The following is a 20,383-nucleotide window of genomic DNA, read 5'->3' as shown; positions in this document are numbered from 1 at the left end:
ATGAGAAGAGCACAGTTTGATTCCATAGGTAATATTACTGATCAACATGCCATGTAGAAGTGTTCCCTGGTAACCCTGTTGTAGGTAGAAAACAGCCATATTGGTGTTTCATGCTGCTTTGTACAGACCTATAAGTGAGGGTGTTACCAACATTTATTGTCTGATTTTAGTTTGTTGGTGATATCTTTGGGAAACTCAGTTGTACATCCATGTCATTTGTTGTCAGTCACTTGTTGATTTTACATATTTCCTTCTATCACCAATTCTGTGCTTTTGATTTGAACTTTAATTCCTCCTGCGTAATTGTCGAAACAGAAATTAGATCTCTAACATCTCATCATTCAATGATACCGAACCAAACAAAGATTTTGATAAAGTTTACTGTCCTCCATCAATAAGTTACATTAATTTTCCTTGTGCATCAAAACAAAAAAGCTTGACGATTGCATTATTGAAACATCTTTGCCCTTAACAATTTGCTTTTTAATCAGACTATCAGGAGTATTAATCAGATTATTAGAGTTAATGCATGACAATGATTTGGTTATATGAAAACTGCGCTATTTCTTCAGTTGATCATACACTTTGATCATCCAATAAAATTTTAACCTTTACATATGTTCACAAACAAACATGGGCAATAAAAATAAGTGATTTGTCGTAATGATGTTCTTTTCTACAGTGACGGTTACAGTCAGGACACATTATCATGTGCATGCCTAACTCTGACAGTATGGATAAGACTTTACTGCGAACCACTTTATTAACTTAGAACAAAATACTGTTTGCCATGCATTTTCTTTTGGAAAGAGAAATCTTAGATTATTTCTGAGTCAAATGAGCATCAAGTCTATTGATTCGCTTTTGTACATTTGCTATTTCGCAGATTGATTCCATCATGTACTGATATTTATTTACTCACATTTCTCATTATATGGCTGAACCTTTTGTCAAATATTTCACTCGGTCCTTCTTTTGTTTGAGCTGGTGATACATGTTTTAATTCAATTAGAGTCGAACTAAGCCTTTTTAAAAGGACATGAAGAATTCAGGTCTAGGCTGATGGCACACCTAAACATTTAAATTTCATTTGACTTCATAGAGCACATCACCCACCTACCTGTAGAATTAACAGTAAGTAATGGACGAAAGCCAGTCGTGCGAGTGGGTTATATATCCAATGATAAAGAGATATGTTATGTCACGGGCAATTTGACCGTCTCTTCATTTCGTGATTATACCCAACTAGAACATATTTACAAATTATGACTAATATAGATGGAACAGAAAATACTGAATTCTTTTAATATGTCCAACTATTTTTTCTAAACTGGGAGGGGGACATCTTTTGAGAGGAGTCTAGATGCAATGCGGGAGATGTAAGGAATTTGGCGGGAAACAGTAGATAAGACATTGTACTCATTTCTGTTGATATAATATTTACATTTTCTTTCAGGTCTGTACAACACAGTACCATGGACTTAAATATATTTAAGTAGGTATAACCATAAGTGCGTGGTATAATGTAGTAGGAAAACAAGAAGCATGATCTCTCATCTGTGTCAATAAAAAGGGTTCAGGGTAGATGACTTACACGTACATACATTAAATTTCGGAAAGGAGAACAAGCTTCATACAGCTTACCATTACAGAATACTTTTATCACATACTCGCAGTCTCCAATTCAATATGCATGATGCTATCACAAATACATTTTACCAGTCTAGATATTTATTAAAAATTCATAAGCATACGATATACCTAAGTCCTAACTCAAGCTTGTCTGACAATATCCACAAGTAATAATACCTGGGGTGTATCGGTCCGGGGAACCTCCAGCTGGGCCTCGGTTAGTTATTAGAGCGCTGCAATCGAACGCGCCGACTATAAAACCCACAAATTCCCGCGTTTTGGCAGCTACATGTGCGCATGGTCGTGGCGATGAATGGTGGAAACAACATAGAAATCATGTCGAGGAATGGCGATGTTCCTGTAAAAAGGCAACGTTTTAACACCCGTGTGCCTTTAAAGGTAGTTTTAGGATCACAATGGGGAGACGAAGGAAAAGGGAAAATAGTCGACATGTTGGCGACAGACGTGGAGATCTGCTGTCGATGCCAGGTAAAAAATCTTCCTGTTGTTAACAAATATTCTGTTGATCTTGGAATATAAATATAAACATCGGATTTTGGAAAGTTGATTGATCCTTAAACATTCAAAGAACAAAATTGAAATAATATTGATCAAGATCATTTTTATTCTACTGCATTTTCAACGTGTGTGTTAACAAATGCGTTGGTCACGACTTTTCTCTTGGTAGAATTTTTAAACATGGGCAAAGACCTTGAGATTGTCATTGAATTTCGATTTGTTTAATATGAAATCCTTTAACAAATTTTAAAAGTAACAAGAAACGAAATACTTCTTCGATCATTTTCTTATCCGATACAACTCTGATGTATAGTGCTAGGTCACAAAAGATAAACAACAAATCGGTTGTCTTCAGCATAACAGGTCGATGTACGAGGTCAGTATTGAAGGCTATATATTGATAAGGACATTTGGGACTATATGACAACGTGCTAATTTTACAAGTCATTCAGTGATACTATATTATTTGTTATTTTGTAAGGTACAATTATCCAATAGATGATCATTTATTTGATGTAAAACGGGGTTTTCAGATTTAATTACCAAAAATGTTAATAGGACATCGGGAACATGATATACATCATATGTAGGTTGTTAATCAACAGTATTGAGAATAAAAATAATTCATTGATGTTGTACTCTTTGAAGTCAAAAAAAGTTGACACATTGATACAAAACAAAAAAAATTGATCATTTGAAACTCACATAGGAACAAGTCTTCTATATTTCTTCATATATGAAAATTTTCCAATATTGAATTACCAACAACAAAAAAGAAATTGTAAAATTTCGTTCCTTGAGGGGTAAAAACAACTTGCTTTTCTTCTTTGTGTTATTATGACTAAGTAGTTATAGACTAAAATATGCAATTTTTCTCATATTTAGAAAAATAATATTCACATGTTAAATTACTTTTGAATGTCCTCCACAAAATACTTGTCTGCTTTTTTGTGTTTTCACTCTGCAGGTGAATGGATATTAATATGTTGACATGCTCCAAAACATCATGCAGTCAAAATATCTAACAGCATTAGAATTCTAGGATTGCTCTGCTGTGAATTACACATTTGACAAGTTTGATATCTTCCAGTTGAATATAAATCTTTCTTTCACCACCTTGTTGAAAATATTTGTTATTTTGACTTGTTTTAAACATTTTTAATCTCTTAAGAGATTCATTGAAACTGCTGCAATTTTTAGAAAATAATTGATATGTTTGTGAGAATTGAAAAAAATACCATCAGAAGTACTTGGCTTCCTTCAAGTAACATGGAAGGTCAGTTGACATTAAATAAGGTGAATAGTTCTATCTTTGTGATTAGACCCACAAGAGATGGAGAACATGTTCTTGTATTCATTAAAGAACATTCATTAGAATTCTACAGCATTACTTACTACAAAGGTTTCAGTACCAAGACTATTTATATTCTGTTACTTTCATTTCAAAATCCATGTATTGCCTTTAAAGTTTCAAACACCCATACTTGACATTTCTTTTCAGGGTGTTTGATCATGATAATGAGGACAGAATGTCTGGCATAAATTTGAAGGGACTGTAGTGTCGGTTGCTTTAGATAAGTTTTTGCATGATGTTTGGAACACATCCAGTGTATGGTACTGTAATACTGTGTTAGTGGGCTATGTGTAGGTGGCTAGTAATAACTTACAAATTAATACAGTCTGTAGCTTGGTAGGAACTCCAGACTGTGAGCCACTTTTCCTCTGGAGCTGTCTCATGTGTACATACATTTACTTGTACATACCTACTGCATGTTCAAGTGTAATTGATATAACCACAGTCAAGACATGACAGCATCATATACACAACCAGAACCAAGAAACTTGACACATCATAAAACTTCCCACATCACATTCAGCATATATGGTGCAACCTGTATTATGATTTTCCAGATATAAATATCATAACTGATAAAATATCAAAACTGAAAAAGCTAACTACAACTGCAAGTTAGACTATCATAATAGTCAAACCTTATTGTTAATTGCATTTTGTAGCAATAAAACTCCATGTGAATCATTATTTATGTCGATGCCTTTATTGATGTGTATTTAATTGCTGTAAGTAGTCACATTGGATGCAAGATACTTTCTACTTTCACTTTCAGTTAGGTTTCAAGCAATAAAGTTGAACTGAAGGTAGAATAGATTATTGTTACGTATTTAGTTATGATATGAAATTAATCATCAACATTATATTAATTATCATGATTTGCCAGATAGTAAATAATGGGGACAGCAGGGAAAATTCTGAGCACTCACAGCAGGTGATGATTTCCCCCAAATACCAATATGTAGGTGACAATGGAACAACAAAGAATGCATCAGATTGTTAATATTCCTATTGAAATAAATTAACATATGACTGGCATTCCATTTTACAGTATTTCATATTTTTCCATAATTTTCTACTACACACTACTCAGCTGTTGCTTTCCCAATTTTAAAGAATTGAAAAAAATGAGATGAAATGAAAATAAGAAATCCAAGGTTAGTACACACTTGTAACATATTGAATGACATACCATATTATCTTTTTATCGTCAAAAAAGTAATTCTCCTACAATCTGTTCAATGCTGACAACATATTAAAGATTGAAATGTAGATTAAAAAGTTAAAAATAAAACTAGGATTCACAAATATTCTATGTGTAAGCTAGCAGAAACTACTGAGGAGTTCTTTGTTACTAGAAATACAACTGGTTAATTGCTTTTAGCATCAAGATGTACATACATTTATATAAGAATAAATTAAAGAATTATTTTTAAAAATAATACCAAAGCATGAAATTGCTGATGTCATGTTTATTTGAATTTGGTACCTGAAGAGTGTGTTTTTTTTGTTTCTTTAAATTGATAAAGTTATAAAAACTGTTGAGTGCACTTGAAGTGTATTCTTGACTGATATATGATTATGTAGCTAGCTATAGGAATTAATGTGTACACTGTTCAAACTTGTTGGCTAAAGTGTGATAATTTTCATATTCTCAAAAGAAAAGCTGCTTTAGTAAATACAAAAAAGACCCTTATAATGATCTATTGTGCAAGTGTCTGTACATGCCAGGACAGGTGTGTACAATTACAGGAATGGCTGATTGGTGAAGTTGTGTACTATGTAGGACTACATAGCTACACTTGTACCTGGTATGAATTACTACCTGTATTCTATGAGTATTGATTATTTCATTGTGTCCTATTTTACACACTAAAGAATAAGTACACTACAGATTGATATTCAGTGATTTTTCCATTTTTGTTCTCCCTTTACTTCCCCGTACCTTTAGCCATAGTACTGTGAATTCTCTAATAATTCAAATTATAACATGTGAAACAAGCAACTCTGATTAATCGATTTTGGTAGAAAGTGTAGAAGTAAAAAATTGAATGGTAGAAATGCAGTGTAGAGGGTCTATAACATGGGTGAAAACTGAATGGTAGGAATGCAGTGTAGAGGGTCTATAACATGGGTGAAAACTGAATGGTTGAAATGCAGTGTAGAGGGTCTATAACATGGGTGAAAACTGAATGGTAGGAATGCAGTGTAGAGGGTCTATAACATGGGTGCAAACTGAATGGTAGGAATGCAGTGTAGAGGGTCTATAACATGGGTGAAAACTGAATGGTTGAAATGCAGTGTAGAGGGTCTATAACATGGGTGAAAACTGAATGGTAGGAATGCAGTGTAGAGGGTCTATAACTTGGGTGATAACTAAATGGTAGGAATGCAGTGTAGAGGGTCTATAACATGGGTGAAAACTGAATGGTTGGAATGCAGAGTAGAGGGTCTATAACGTGGATGAAAACTGAATGGTAGGAATGCAGTGTAGAGGGTCTATAACATGGGTGAAAACTGAATGGTTGAAATGCAGTGTAGAGGGTCTATAACATGGGTGAAAACTGAATGGTAGGAATGCAGTGTAGAGGGTCTATAACTTGGGTGATAACTAAATGGTAGGAATGCAGTGTAGAGGGTCTATAACATGGGTGAAAACTGAATGGTTGGAATGCAGTGTAGAGGGTCTATAACATGGGTGAAAACTGAATTATAACAAAAGAAAACCCTGTGTGGTGAGACATGTAACTGGTTCTTCACTGATATTTTCTTACCAGATGAGTGGTTAATTTTTCTTGGTGAAAGACAAACCCAGATACAAAATCTTTATTTTCTCCTCAAAATCTATTTCTTGTACATAACCATGCTTTTGGTCTTCGTGTGGAGCATTTATTCAAGTCATATCTTGACCTTATTGCAAGAAAATGCATTAAAACCCAAACAGAGAACTATAGTTATGGTCCACCATTACAATACATGTGTTATATTTTCAGAAATATTTCCTATGTTATAATTAGCAATATTAGGAGTACATGAATAGGAACCCTTTACTGACTAAAAGTGGTTTGTTTGATTACCAGGGAGGAAACAATGCTGGGCACACTGTAGTGGTGGGAACGAAAGCTTACGACTTCCACCTGCTGCCCAGTGGTATCGTCAACAGTGAGTGTGTGGGTGTAATAGGTAAGACTACTACTACTAGCTGGAGCTGGTGTTGATGCATGTATGGCTCCTAATTGGAATTAGCAGTAAGATGTGTTTGGGTTCACTGTTAGTGTGATATGTAGGACGTCCACCTGTAGTGATGAGCTCACCTGGCACGAAGGGCCAAGTGAGCTAATCACAACTACAACTGGAAGACCCATTCTGTCATAAATATGGTTTTACCCTTACTGTCAGGATAAATATGGTGTTACCCTTACTGTCAGGATAAATATGGTGTTACTGTCAGGATAAATATGGTGTTACACTTACTGTCAGGATAATTATGGTGTTACACTTACTGTCAGGATAAATATGGTTTTACCCTTACTGTCAGGATAATTATGGTGTTACCCTTACTGTCAGGATAAATATGGTTACACTTACTGTCAGGATAATTATGGTGTTACCCTTACTGTCAGGATAGATATGGTGTTACACTTACTGTCAGGATAGATATGGTGTTACACTTACTGTCAGGATAGATATGGTGTTACACTTACTGTCAGGATAGATATGGTGTTACACTTACTGTCAGGATAAATATGGTTTTACCCTTACTGTCAGGATAATTATGGTGTTACCCTTACTGTCAGGATAGATATGGTTTTACACTTACTGTCAGGATAGATATGGTGTTACACTTACTGTCAGGATAGATATGGTGTTACACTTACTGTCAGGATAGATATGGTGTTACACTTACTGTCAGGATAGATATGGTGTTACACTTACTGTCAGGATAATTATGGTGTTACCCTTACTGTCAGGATAAATATGGTTTTACCCTTACTGTCAGGATAAATATGGTGTTACCCTTACTGTCAGGATAAATATGGTGTTACCCTTACTGTCAGGATAAATATGGTGTTACCCTTACTGTCAGGATAAATATGGTGTTACCCTTACTGTCAGGATAAATATGGTGTTACCCTTACTGTCAGGATAGATATGGTGTTACACTTACTGTCAGGATAGATATGGTGTTACACTTACTGTCAGGATAGATATGGTGTTACACTTACTGTCAGGATAGATATGGTGTTACACTTACTGTCAGGATAGATATGGTGTTACCCTTACTGTCAGGATAATTATGGTGTTACCCTTACTGTCAGGATAAATATGGTGTTACTGTCAGGATAAATATGGTGTTACACTTACTGTCAGGATAATTATGGTGTTACCCTTACTGTCAGGATAGATATGGTGTTACCCCTACTGTCAGGATAATGGTATGGTAAATATGGTTACCCTTACTGTCAGGATAAATATGGTGTTACCCTTACTGTCAGGATAAATATGGTGTTACCCTTACTGTCAAGATAAATATGGTGTTACCCTTACTGTCAAGATAAATATGGTGTTACCCTTACTGTCAAGATAAATATGGTTTTACCCCTACTGTCAGGATAAATATGGTGTTACCCTTACTGTCAGGATAGATATGGTGTTACACTTACTGTCAGGATAATTATGGTGTTACCCTTACTGTCAGGATAAATATGGTGTTACCCCTACTGTCAGGTTAAATATGGTGTTACCCTTACTGTCAGGATAATTATGGTGTTACCCTTACTGTCAGGATAAATATGTTACCCTTACTGTCAGGATTATGGTGTTACCCCTACTGTCAGGTTAAATATGGTGTTACCCTTACTGTCAGGATAATTATGGTGTTACTGTCAGGAAAACTATGGTGTTACACTTACTGTCAGGATAATTATGGTGTTACCCTTACTGTCAGGATAAATATGGTGTTACACTTACTGTCAGGATAAATATGGTGTTACCCTTACTGTCAGGATAAATATGGTGTTACCCCTACTGTCAGGATAAATATGGTTTTACCCTTACTGTCAGGATAAATATGGTGTTACCCTTACTGTCAGGATAAATATGGTGTTACCCTTACTGTCAGGATAAATATGGTTTTACCCTTACTGTCAGGATAAATATGGTGTTACCCTTACTGTCAGGATAAATATGGTGTTACCCTTACTGTCAGGATAGATATGGTGTTACCCTTACTGTCAGGATAATTATGGTGTTACCCTTACTGTCAGGATAAATATGGTGTTACCCTTACTGTCAGGATAAATATGGTTTTACCCTTACTGTCAGGATAAATATGGTTTTACCCTTACTGTCAGGATAATTATGGTGTTACCCTTACTGTCAGGATAAATATGGTGTTACCCTTACTGTCAGGATAAATATGGTGTTACCCTTACTGTCAGGATAAATATGGTTTTACCCTTACTGTCAGGATAGATATGGTTTTACCCTTACTGTCAGGATAAATATGGTTTTACCCTTACTGTCAGGATAAATATGGTGTTACCCTTACTGTCAGGATAAATATGGTTTTACCCTTACTGTCAGGATAAATATGGTTTTACCCTTACTGTCAGGATAAATATGGTGTTACCCTTACTGTCAGGATAAATATGGTGTTACCCCTACTGTCAGGATAAATATGGTGTTACCCTTACTGTCACAATAAATATGTTGTTACCCTTACTGTCAAGATAAATATGGTATTACCCCTACTGTCAGGATAAATATGGTTTTACCCTTACTGTGATAATTTGTTAGAGTGCCGGGTAGTTTTTCTAACCGTTAAAAATCCTGCCATTTTCTTTTCAGGAAATGGAGTTGTGATTCACTTACCAAACTTGTTTGACGAGATCAGAAAGAATGAAGACAAGGGTTTGACTGACCTTAAGAAACGTTTGATAATCTCCACAAGAGCACATCTAGGTAGGTGAATCAACCCACATAAAATACACATGTCTAGCATACAATGTAGCATTACTTGGAAACATGGAGTACTTTTCAAATGTGGTGATGTCTTGAAAAAAGTTTGGTCAGCACTTATCAAATACAGTGTTCAATTGATTGATTTTGTGAATTTGTTTGGATTTGACAAATCGATGAAACATGTTTGTGTTGATAATTTCAGTGTGTGTCATAATACCCAATATTTACAGAACACAATTAGTGAAATTGTTTGCATATTTCTAAAGAAAATCTGTCATTCTGTTGTTACAGGATGATGGGATACTACATTAGTTCAGGCCTTGTGTTTACTTATGCTGATTGTAGGCCAGGGTAAGTACTACAGAAATCACATCACTACATTGTTCAAGTGGTTACAAACAATAGCATCACTCCCCTATCTGAAGCTTCAGTTGAAGGCTGGGGTGTAAAACATAGTATGTATATTGTCAAGGTTTATAGGAAGTTGAGGTTGTTTCCGTCATGAGCATTAGATTATCAGACTTCCAGACTGTAATCAGGGAAAAAACTGTTAAATTTTGTTTTACTGAGAAATGTAATTGGGCATGCCAGTAGTTGTTATAATAATTCTGTAATATTGCAGTATTTGATGGAAACTTCATATCTTGTACTTCAATAAAAAGAATTGAAAGTTGTGGGCACCACTCCTTTCTTCTTCCAGATATATACAGGTGCAGGCTGGTTTATTTGTCAGATTTTATGTCTATAGACTGTTGGCAGAAGTTGTAACATATGGGTTGTGAGACCTTGATTTGGTAGTAACTGTGATTTTATCTTTTGTTTCCAATTCAACAGTGTTTATTATCTTCTTCTCCAGGCAACAGGTGTTGTTTATGTTATGAATAATTGATAGGTTAATTGCAGTTACAGATAATAAGTCAGTGTGTATTACACATGTGATCCTACAGAGTATTTTAACAGGGATTTCCAATGCTATTTGATACAGGCTAATGCATTAGTTAGTATTGTGATTTGCAGTGATCCAGGTGATTGACTATGAATTATTAAGAATTGAGTGTGTTACAGTGTAGATTCCTTTTGTTCTAACTAACCTTTAAAAAGTATCAGTGACATCACCTGGTATTTAATGGGCTCTGGAATATGACCTACAAGGTTATCAAGATTTGTCCCAGTTTGATCAAGGCCATCGGATGACATTGTAAAGGTTATCTGTATTTACATTTTATATGTGTTTGTCACGATTGTTTTTCCTCATGGAATAGTGATGCACAATATTGCCTACATGTTTGTGCACATTTAATGAAGTAAACTGTCGAAGGCTATTAGTGTTTATAAGAAGGTTTTCTTTATTCTAGTTTGTTAACATGTTATCTTAGGCTCCTGTCTGGTACTGTTTAAAATTTGTGTTTGTATTTTGTGCATGTTTCATCATCATTTTCTAAGGGCTATTGACAATGTCCAGATCGTCCATATTAACTGCATGAGTGTTAAAATTAATTTATCGTAGGCTGTAGGCTGATAAAGTTTGTAGGTTGTTTTTCCTGTTAGTATGTTTTATCCTCGGTTGTCTTGGCTTAAAGCTGATACAGTGTGTAGTTGAGTATATTTTATCCTCGGTTGTCTTGGCTTAAAGCCGATACATTGTGTAGTTGAGTATATTTTATCCTCGGTTGTCTTGGCTTAAAGCTGATACAGTGTGTAGTTGATCCATTCTCTGTCAGTATATTTTTCATTTTTGTCATTTGCCATAGGCTGTAGGCTGATATAGTTTGATATCTTTTGATATAATTTGATTCAGTTTAAAAATTTTAGCAAATTTTAAGTTCACATAGGGTAGTAAAGGCTACATGTCCATGGAGTAGACAGGTTGATGGATAGACTATTTCACTGTTGTCATTTGTGTCGACTGTAGGCTGGAATTGTGTGTAGGTTATTTATATTAATACAAAGTTACCGAGGTATCCTGCTAAGGCTTTTGACCGGTGTGTTAGTTTTGTTTATATTTACCTATAGTGTGTGCATCTGATTGTGGTCATTTTGTCAGTTTAAAAACTTTCTCTAGTTAATAAACAATAGAGTTGGCATTTCATTTTAGTTGTTATTACATCACATAGAGGACCTATCTTGCCCAAATTGATTAAGAAAATAAAGTTTTATTACTCCTGTATCCAGAAAGTCAGTGTCTGTATAGTTGATACATAGCTGGTGGATGGATACAAGTCTTGTAAAGACAGCTGTTTAAACCACTTTGAACATTGTGATATAGAAATGTGAATTCTGAAGTACTTAAACCGAAAGAAATTTCGTAATATTATTATTAAACCATCCATATGAAACATCTTTGATCCAAAGTAACAGATTTTTTTTACCTACAAGACAGACTGCAGTTTTTACCTTTTTTATTTCAGTGTTTGATTTGCACCAACAAGTTGATGGTATGCAAGAACAAAACAGAGGCAAGAACTTGTAAGTGATGTACTACTGAACCAAAGTACAACTTTGATTATGATTACTTGTTCTCCAAGTTAACAAATAATGCTGGTTTTTTTAGATGAAAATAAAGTATAAATTGAATTAGTAGATTATAAGACAGAAAAATGTATTAAGCTGTTCAGAAGCCCCTTCACACTTAGACATTTTCACATTGTAGAAAGAATTCTTCCCTTTCTGCCACTTCTGATGTAAATATAAAGATATTTGTATATTCAGAGGGGATGTATCTAACAAGCAAAGTCTTCATATTATGATTAGTCTTATTAAAGGGGGATGATATGAATACAGTGTGTTTTTGTTCAAATTTCAGAATTGGTACTACGAAAAAGGGTATTGGTCCAGCGTATTCATCTAAGGTATGCAAAATCTGTGTTGGAGAACATAATTGTCACTATTATTTTGTATCTTATACACAGAAGTGTGCTGGTGCTTTAATACCTATTAAGAATGAAAGTCAGACGAAAGGTTGTTTTGAGGACTAAAGCCAGGTTAGAGGGTGTATTGAGGCCTAAAGCCACTCAAGAGATTAGATTATGGACTAAAGTCAGTTAAGAGATTAGATTGAGAACTTAAGCCAGATAAGAGATTAGATTATGGACTAAAGTCAGGTTAGAGAGTGTATTGAGAATTTAAGCCAGGTAAGAGATTAGATTATGGACTAAAGTCAGGTTAGAGAGTGTATTGAGAACTTAAGCCTTGATAAGAGATTAGATTGATGATTAAAGCCAAGTAAGAGAGTGTATGGAGAACTTAAGCCAGATAAGAGATTAGATTGAGGACTGAAGTCAGGTTAGAGAGTGTATTGAGAACTTAAGCCAGATAAGAGATCAGATTGAGGATTAAAGCCAGGTTAGAGAGTGTATTGAGAACTTAAGCCAGATAAGAGATTAGATTGAGGACTAAAGTCAGGTTAGAGAGTGTATTGAGAATTTAAGCCAGGTAAGAGATTAGATTGAGGACTAAAGTCAGGTTAGAGAGTGTATTGAGAACTTAAGCCAGATAAGAGATTAGATTGATGATTAAAGCCAAGTAAGAGATTAGATTGATGATTAAAGCCAAGTAAGAGCTTAGATTGAGGACCAAAACCATGTAAGAGAGAGTATTGAGGACTAAAGCCTGTTAATGGAGTGTAGTACTTGCCACAAAGGTGCCAGTATTATTTTTTTGTCTTAAAATTTCATACTACATGCATCATAGTTGAGGCAGTTGATATCACATTGAATAATGTCAGAGTATAAGAGGAATATGGCAAGACAATACAAAAGAGTATTGTTCGACAATGTTACTACAAAACCAAACCATTTCACAAGACTACCGAAACATTCTTAGACAATGATACTACAAAACCAAACTGTTTCACAAGACTACCGAAACATTCTAACCGGAATCAGAGTATAATAGAGTTTACTGAAAAATGTTTAATCTCTATTACAATCTGTACAAACACAGGTACCTGGATTGTAATAATGTCAAACTGACAGGTGTGCTAGATAAACTAAGAGTCATCTTCTGTCTTGTCAGGCAACGAGGAATGGCCTACGAATTGCTGATCTCCTTGGCAACTATTCTAATTTTTCAGAACAGTAAGTATAAAGTGTTCAATTTTTATTGTATCTTGTATTCTTCTTACATTTCTTTTCCTCATTTTTTATTCTCCCAAAAACAGCTCCCTTGTATTCATTTCAGTTTATAAGTCCTTTTACAAATCAATTTGATATTTAAAAAGAGAAGTATTATGAAAAGATTCTCCTATAGAGGGAAAAGATTCTCCTATAGAGGGAAAAGATTCTCCTGTAGAGGGAAAATATCAAGGTTTTCTTTCCTTTTGGTTTGTTAATTTTCACTTTTCTCATTGCGTGTACTTTGGCCTTGAAAAAGATGGAACAGTGTTGTTTCTGTTTTATGATTTCTCGCATATGATTTTATACATTGTTACTTACAGATAAGTTACTAAATGGAGAAGTGGACATGTTTGTGCCTTCGCTTAAAGATGGTATCTGTACAACACTGCTATATACTGGACTGTGTTTAAGCTGTTTGATATGTAAAAAATGTTTTTGAAGGCAAAATTATTAATGTTTCCTTTTGTTTCTTTGAAAATAGATTTCGCAAGCTGGTAGACTTCTATGTCAGACAGTTTCCGGAACTAGAGAGTGTCGTCAATGTTGAAGAAGAGTTGGAACGTTACAAAGTAGGTAGAATCATTAGATGATACTGCTTAGCTATTAATTAAACAATGCTGTTTCAGTTTCTTCTGTTTGGCAACAAAATTTGTACAAGTGTTTGTTGTCCTCTAGGTGCTGAGGGAAGAAGTTCGGCCCATGGTACGTGACACCATTCCTTATCTGCACAAAGCCATCACTGACTGCAAGACGATCCTTATAGAGGGAGCTCAGTCTAATGTCCTTGACATTGATTTTGGTATGCTTGTTTTGATTGGTGGTTCATAGATTCTGTTAAAAAAGAAAATCCTATATTTGAGTTCTACCTTTTCATTTGTTCACTTCTAAAATACTGACTTCTCATTATCTTACAACAGGGGCAATGGGTCTTTGTCCTTGTTACAGCTTCTGCTTAGTAACAGTAATCTTGATAAAGAATTGGGCACTTAAGGGCCTGTCGGTGTGAAAAAAATTGAAGAAGTAATTTCTGCTTTCCTAAATCCTATCTCATTTTCACTAACACTGTTTGTGTATTTGTAGGACTTTACCCCTATGTGACCTCGTCAAACTGCAGTGTGGGAGGTATTTGTACTGGACTGGGTATTCCACCCCATGTTCTAGGCGATGTGTTTGGTGTTGTCAAGGCCTACCTCACCAGAGTGGGCAGCGGAGGGTTCCCTACAGAACTTACAGATGTGAGTTAGATTCAAGATAGCAGGAGTGTTTTAATTACATCTGCAAGGCTTCTACTGTAGGTACACTTTGCAGGAGAAGTTGATAAACATATCTGAGAAGAATCAGAATTCCTTGTGTAAATGGTACAAATGTACCTTGTCTGTGGGATCTTCACATCTTTGCGGTGTCTTGTGGGAAAATAAGGACTGCTGAAGAAGGAGATGTAAGGGTTGGATATTGCCTGTAATCAATTAATGGCCAAGTTTCTATTTGGTTTTTTTATTATCTCTTTCTTTTCTCCTTAATAAGGAAAATATTGGAAAGCAATTTAAGATTTTTCATTTCTATATGAAGAAACTAGGATTAGATTAGAATTTAATGCAAAAATACTTCAACTATGTTATTTTGGTAAAGTTTGATCTGGAGTATTTATGGATATATATAACTTAATTCAACTTATGTCGTTTTTCATATGTCACAGGAAAAAGGTCAAATTCTTGTTGATAGAGGTCACGAATATGGAGTGACCACTGGTCGCAGGCGACGTGTGGGCTGGCTTGACATGGTCATGCTGAGATATTCGAACATGATCAATGGTTTTACTGCGTGAGTATCATGATCAAGGATGTTTCTGTAATATTGATACTCTAGTAAGATCATTTCGTTTGTACTTGTTAGATAATCATTGTTGTAGACATATTTTTTGATGTAAGGAATGAGGAAAAAACCATTTGTGAAAAATAGAAAATAGTTGACAAATATTACTGAGGAAATATTGAAATAACACTTAACCTTGTAAATTACTATATTTCTTAACAGTGTTGCTATCACCAAACTGGATATACTGGACTGTTTCAAGGAGCTGAAGATTGGTGTGAAGTACATCCTTGATGGTCAGGAACTTGACAGCTTCCCAGGTAACTTATCTGTATTTGGCAGACTAATTCTATCTCTGGTTTGAATGAGAGGGTATATATTGTATGAGAATGTAATCATCCATAAGTGACATGCAATGCACTGAATCTTAAGTTACGGATATTAATCTGCAGTCAAATTAGTGGAAATTTTCATTTCAGTTTTGCCTGGACCTTCACTTTCGAACTGAACTATATCGTATGCAATATGCAGTGCACTGAAATTAGATTATTAGGGCCTTCACCTTGCATGCATAGTTCAAATAAGAAAAGATTTTCATGACACTGTTTTCTAATTGGTACATTTTAAACTAGTTATGATACAGTGCTTAAACTTTACATATATATATAGAGTAGTTGATTTTGTTGTAATTATGTCGCCATTTGCTGTCATTACTCGAATAGAATTTTGCTAAATGTTTCTCCTGATAAACATTACAGAGACAAAAACAGTGAAGTCTTTTATTGTGAAATTCATTATGAAGAAAAGTTGATGTAAATGACATGAGTAAGTACATGATCAAAAGTCAAGGTACTGATGGAACACTAAACTCTGTTTAGTGGAGTGTACATGTAGAACATATCAGCATAATGCGCAGAAAACAATTTTGAGCTTTAAAAAAGTTTCATGAGTTGGCGATCAAAGGTGTTTTTAGAGGAAATCTTAACTCAGATTAGAGATTCTCTATTTTTCATATTGCACTATTCATAGTTGTTGTTTTGTGTACAGCTCTGGATGAGGACTTGAAGCGAATTGAGGTGGTATACGAGACCCTGCCTGGCTGGGAAGAGGAGACCTCTGCTGCTAGGAAGTTTTCAGAACTACCTCAGAATGCTCAAAATTACATCAGGAGAGTGGAAAAATTGATGGAAGTGCCAGGTGATTTCAATATGAATCATTGTAATATTTCAAGGAAAATTCAGAAATCAAAGATGTACATTAGAGTACAGTATTATTCAAATAATTGAATCTAGTTATATAGAAGATTTTTAATAAATGAATCAATTTATTTCTACCTAATAAATATAAATAGTATTCTTATATTTCACAAGATTTAAGAGTTTATGGCATTGGTTTTCTATAAATTTATTTGAATTTAATGCGACTAATGTTACACTTTTGTAGTGAAATGGATTGGTGTTGGACAATCGAGAGACTCCATCATAGAAGTGAGCAGCTGCTGACCTAGTGCCCTAGTTAGGGCTTCATTAGATGTCAAAGAGCACACGTAACTGAAATAAGAGGTGTCGGTCATAATCTTATATTTTTTAATATGGTGTAACTGAAATTTTTATCCTTAGAATTGTAAATCTTACATGAATTTTTAGGATAACACAGTAAATCTCATATATTAAACATCCTCCTCTTTTTCCTTTTGCGTTATGGTACTCAGCGAAATGTTTTATGTAATCTGTCGTATCTCCGTCTATGCATGGCAATTTTGGTGACAAATTATGTAAGGTGTTCTTAATCTGTATGATTATATTTTTAAAATGTGTAATCAATTTTCATTTGTGATTGAAAATAAAATATTGATCTAATTTTTGTATTTCATCTGAAAATAAATTTTAAAGTATTTAAAAGAAATATAATCCACTTTGAATGGTATGTTATGGGATATCAGTTTTGGTTGGTGCCTCTATGTGAAGTGGTGAAATTTTTACCTCTTAATTTGAACTGATGACTAAAACAGACATTTTGCCAGAAGAACTGTATTTTAAACCTCCACATGTAAATTATCATTTGATTTAGTTTTAATATGTTGTTTTAGTTTGTTATAATTTGTTGAAAAATCTTCAGTAAAAATCTCACCTTCCAATACAATTTTACTGTATGGAAAGAAAGCTTAACTTGGCCATATTGGTCACATCTGCATAGATTTCTGATAGATTTGTGTTGGAAATTTGGACAAGATTTTTGAAGGTGATGACGGTAATAACTTCATTGAATGGATTATGCCTTCTAATTTTGTGAAATTTTTATGTGGTCCAAATTTGACTGAATTTGGGTGGAGTGATTTTTTGTGTACCTTCTATACTAAAGCATCACTATTTGTTTGGGAGAGGACAACATTGCAAGGAAAACTTGTTGGGATCATGACTTCTGCTTTTGTATATACTTCAGGTGCTACCAAAAGTAATCCATGCATTTGGTTCATTACTTCTTCAAATATTAACATTTTTTTGAAGGATATCCTCATGCTTTTTAATTTGTTTTGTTTTTTCAATTCTATACACCCATTGTTGAAAAGCATTTCTGAATTCCCGGTATTCATTTATGTCTTGTTTAGGTTTTTTGTGTTAAATTTCATTCTTTATAAGGTAACCTGCTGTCATGTTGATGTAAAAATATCAATGTATTTACTTAAATATTTTTAGTTAACCAATGTCAATGATTTTGTTTGCTTCGCCAATTTTGTATTTACTTTTCGAATATGTCAAGATATCTGTAGATCATCTCCCTTTGACTACAAAATTTTGCTGGTTTAGCATCAGTTTATCAGGTTTGTTATAGTGGTAGACTGGATTTCTTTTGTTGTCTCTGTGTACATATCCGTTTGTTACATTTCTCAAATGGGCTGGTCAGGGCTATTCCAGATTCTGTACATTTTGGGAGGCACTTTAATTGATGTATACATGGATGGTAGTCTTCTGTAATAATTTCACAGCAAGACCCCGAAAGCAAATATATTAAACCATGGGTTGTAAGATCACTGAAGCAGTCTACTTTCTCTCTGTTAGTTTCCAGTTTAATCCTAGGTCATCATTATGTGTTATATATTATAATTTGTGAAAGAAATGAAACTTGTATTTGGAAGGAAAACATACTTATTCTCATCCAACTTCATTTACATTCAACTTTACGATAAAAACTTTATTGAAACGCAGGTATTTGGAGAACACGTTATGAGACAGATTTTAAGGGACAAAAATTAGACTTCAAAGAGTATTTGCCACATGTTTGTACCTGGTGTACATTTCTTTTGCATGGGTGGCTTCTAAATCAAACTTGGAACAATAAAAAAAATAATAGATTTCACTGCTCTTTGCTTACCATATTATTAAATAAAATGTTTATCCTAAATGAAGACTGTTCTATACTTGTTTGGTGCACAGGTATCATTTCTTAAACTAACAAAGAAATAAATAATAGGCCCAGTATCCTGTATGTAGTTATATTATATACAATATTTATCATCAATATTGGCAACATGTGAAGATCGTTGAAATCCTACATCTTTATTTTCATTTTCGGTTCTGGTATCTATTTACACACTACCCAAGATTTTTTCATGCAATAACATTTATCGTCTTCAACAAATTCACACGAAGATTTTGGCAAAAAAATATATATAGATATACTCCCTTTGATACATTTGTAATTCTAAACAGTTTAAACTTGTAAACTTAACAAGATTTAGTTAAGGCTCGTTGTTGTCATCTTTTGTATTTATTCTATCTGTCAGTAGAAGAATTTTTTCCACTTAAAACAGAAATCACCAACTTTTTGTTCATTAACAGGTATACATTAAATTCATGACTTTGAACATTTTTGCTTATCAGAAGTTTTGTGATCCCTGGGCCTGGTTATTTCTATACAAATGTTGTTGATGGAATTGGTGTGAAATATATAGAGAATGCTACCCAGTTGTTACTTGCTGATGGAATGTGGGAAACATGTATAGTTAAGCTGTAATAATGTTCCTGTATTTTGTACATTAATAGATCTGTTCATAGACAGCTAAGCAAGACGAGGGCTATTCCAGATATTATTGGGAGTATGGAGGACTTAAAACATTAAGGGATGGTTAAACAGAGAGATAAACGATCTTTACTTGTGAGACGGGGGACAAGACGTGAATTGTCCCAACCCATTATCCACAATATCTTTCTGGAATAGCCCTGAAATGACACACATTTCTGTATACAGTATATTGTGTAATATTTTTTATCAGTTATACCACGCTCTTTCTGTACCTGAACTAAAAATATGGGAAGGATTAAAATTGTCTGTAATTCTTCACTAGTGTGATGGTTGTTTGTAGCAAAGATTTACAATAATCATAGCTGATTATAAATTAAGGACAAGATTCAGGACAAACATGAGATTAAGAAAGACAGAACAACTAATCCTAAATTATGGAATGGGCATGCACTACATTTGGTTGAAAAGGGAATGGTTTTAGTTAATCATAAATACAAAGCAAAAGTATAATAGTAGTAATATCTTGGTCTCAATACCACAAGTTTGTGTAGCAAATATCTTGTAAACAACATTATAGTTCATATTTACACCATAGTATTGCAAGACGCCTTCTAGATTTTGGTGGTATTGGGGCAAGGCAAGAGGTCAAAGGTCACACTTGACCACTTTCAAAATAAAGTGAGTATACATACAAGACATCTTGTGAAATTCTCAGTTGATACTACCATATAGTTCTCCATAATATTATGGTGGCTTAGGTTGAAGGTTACATTTGACCACTTACAGAAACAACCCTGGACATCACTTGAAGCCTTTTTATGCACAATATAATATAGTAAAACATTAACTCCTTGATCTCTTTATGAAATAGGTCATGATGCAGGACCCTTATTGCATGTAAAATTACTGAGCATGAAGAGACTCATTACTTACAGACTTTTTTGATAATGGAAGTTTATTTCTGAAC

The 20,383-nt window shown here is 34.2% G+C and overlaps 1 protein-coding gene across 2 annotated transcripts; it reads left to right on the top strand.

Annotated features, from left to right (window-relative positions):
- Positions 1-1,929: 1,929 nt before the first annotated feature.
- On the top strand, positions 1,930-19,732 carry LOC132558561 (adenylosuccinate synthetase-like). Of its 2 annotated transcripts, XM_060223149.1 has the most exons (13): positions 1,930-2,121; positions 6,583-6,685; positions 9,353-9,466; positions 11,875-11,932; positions 12,270-12,315; positions 13,481-13,542; positions 14,063-14,150; positions 14,257-14,380; positions 14,662-14,816; positions 15,278-15,402; positions 15,616-15,713; positions 16,441-16,590; positions 16,837-19,732. In XM_060223149.1, exons 1-13 carry the CDS (start codon positions 1,930-1,932, stop codon positions 16,893-16,895), a joined length of 1,374 nt encoding a protein of 457 aa, XP_060079132.1. In that variant the 3' UTR covers positions 16,896-19,732. The 2 variants fall into 2 exon arrangements, with proteins under 2 accessions (XP_060079132.1, XP_060079140.1); XM_060223157.1 differs by lacking the exons at positions 1,930-2,121; positions 6,583-6,685 and adding an exon at positions 9,758-9,817 and having other exon boundaries at positions 9,377-9,466.
- Positions 19,733-20,383: the final 651 nt, after the last annotated feature.

The sequence above is a fragment of the Ylistrum balloti genome, unplaced genomic scaffold (assembly GCF_031769215.1).
Source record: "Ylistrum balloti isolate Yb309-2 unplaced genomic scaffold, AGI_CSIRO_Ybal_v1 Utg369660, whole genome shotgun sequence".
In the NCBI taxonomy this organism is placed as follows: Eukaryota; Metazoa; Mollusca; class Bivalvia; order Pectinida; family Pectinidae; genus Ylistrum; species Ylistrum balloti.
Note: the sequence above shows the minus strand (reverse complement) of the source record. Positions and strands in the feature narration are given on the sequence as shown.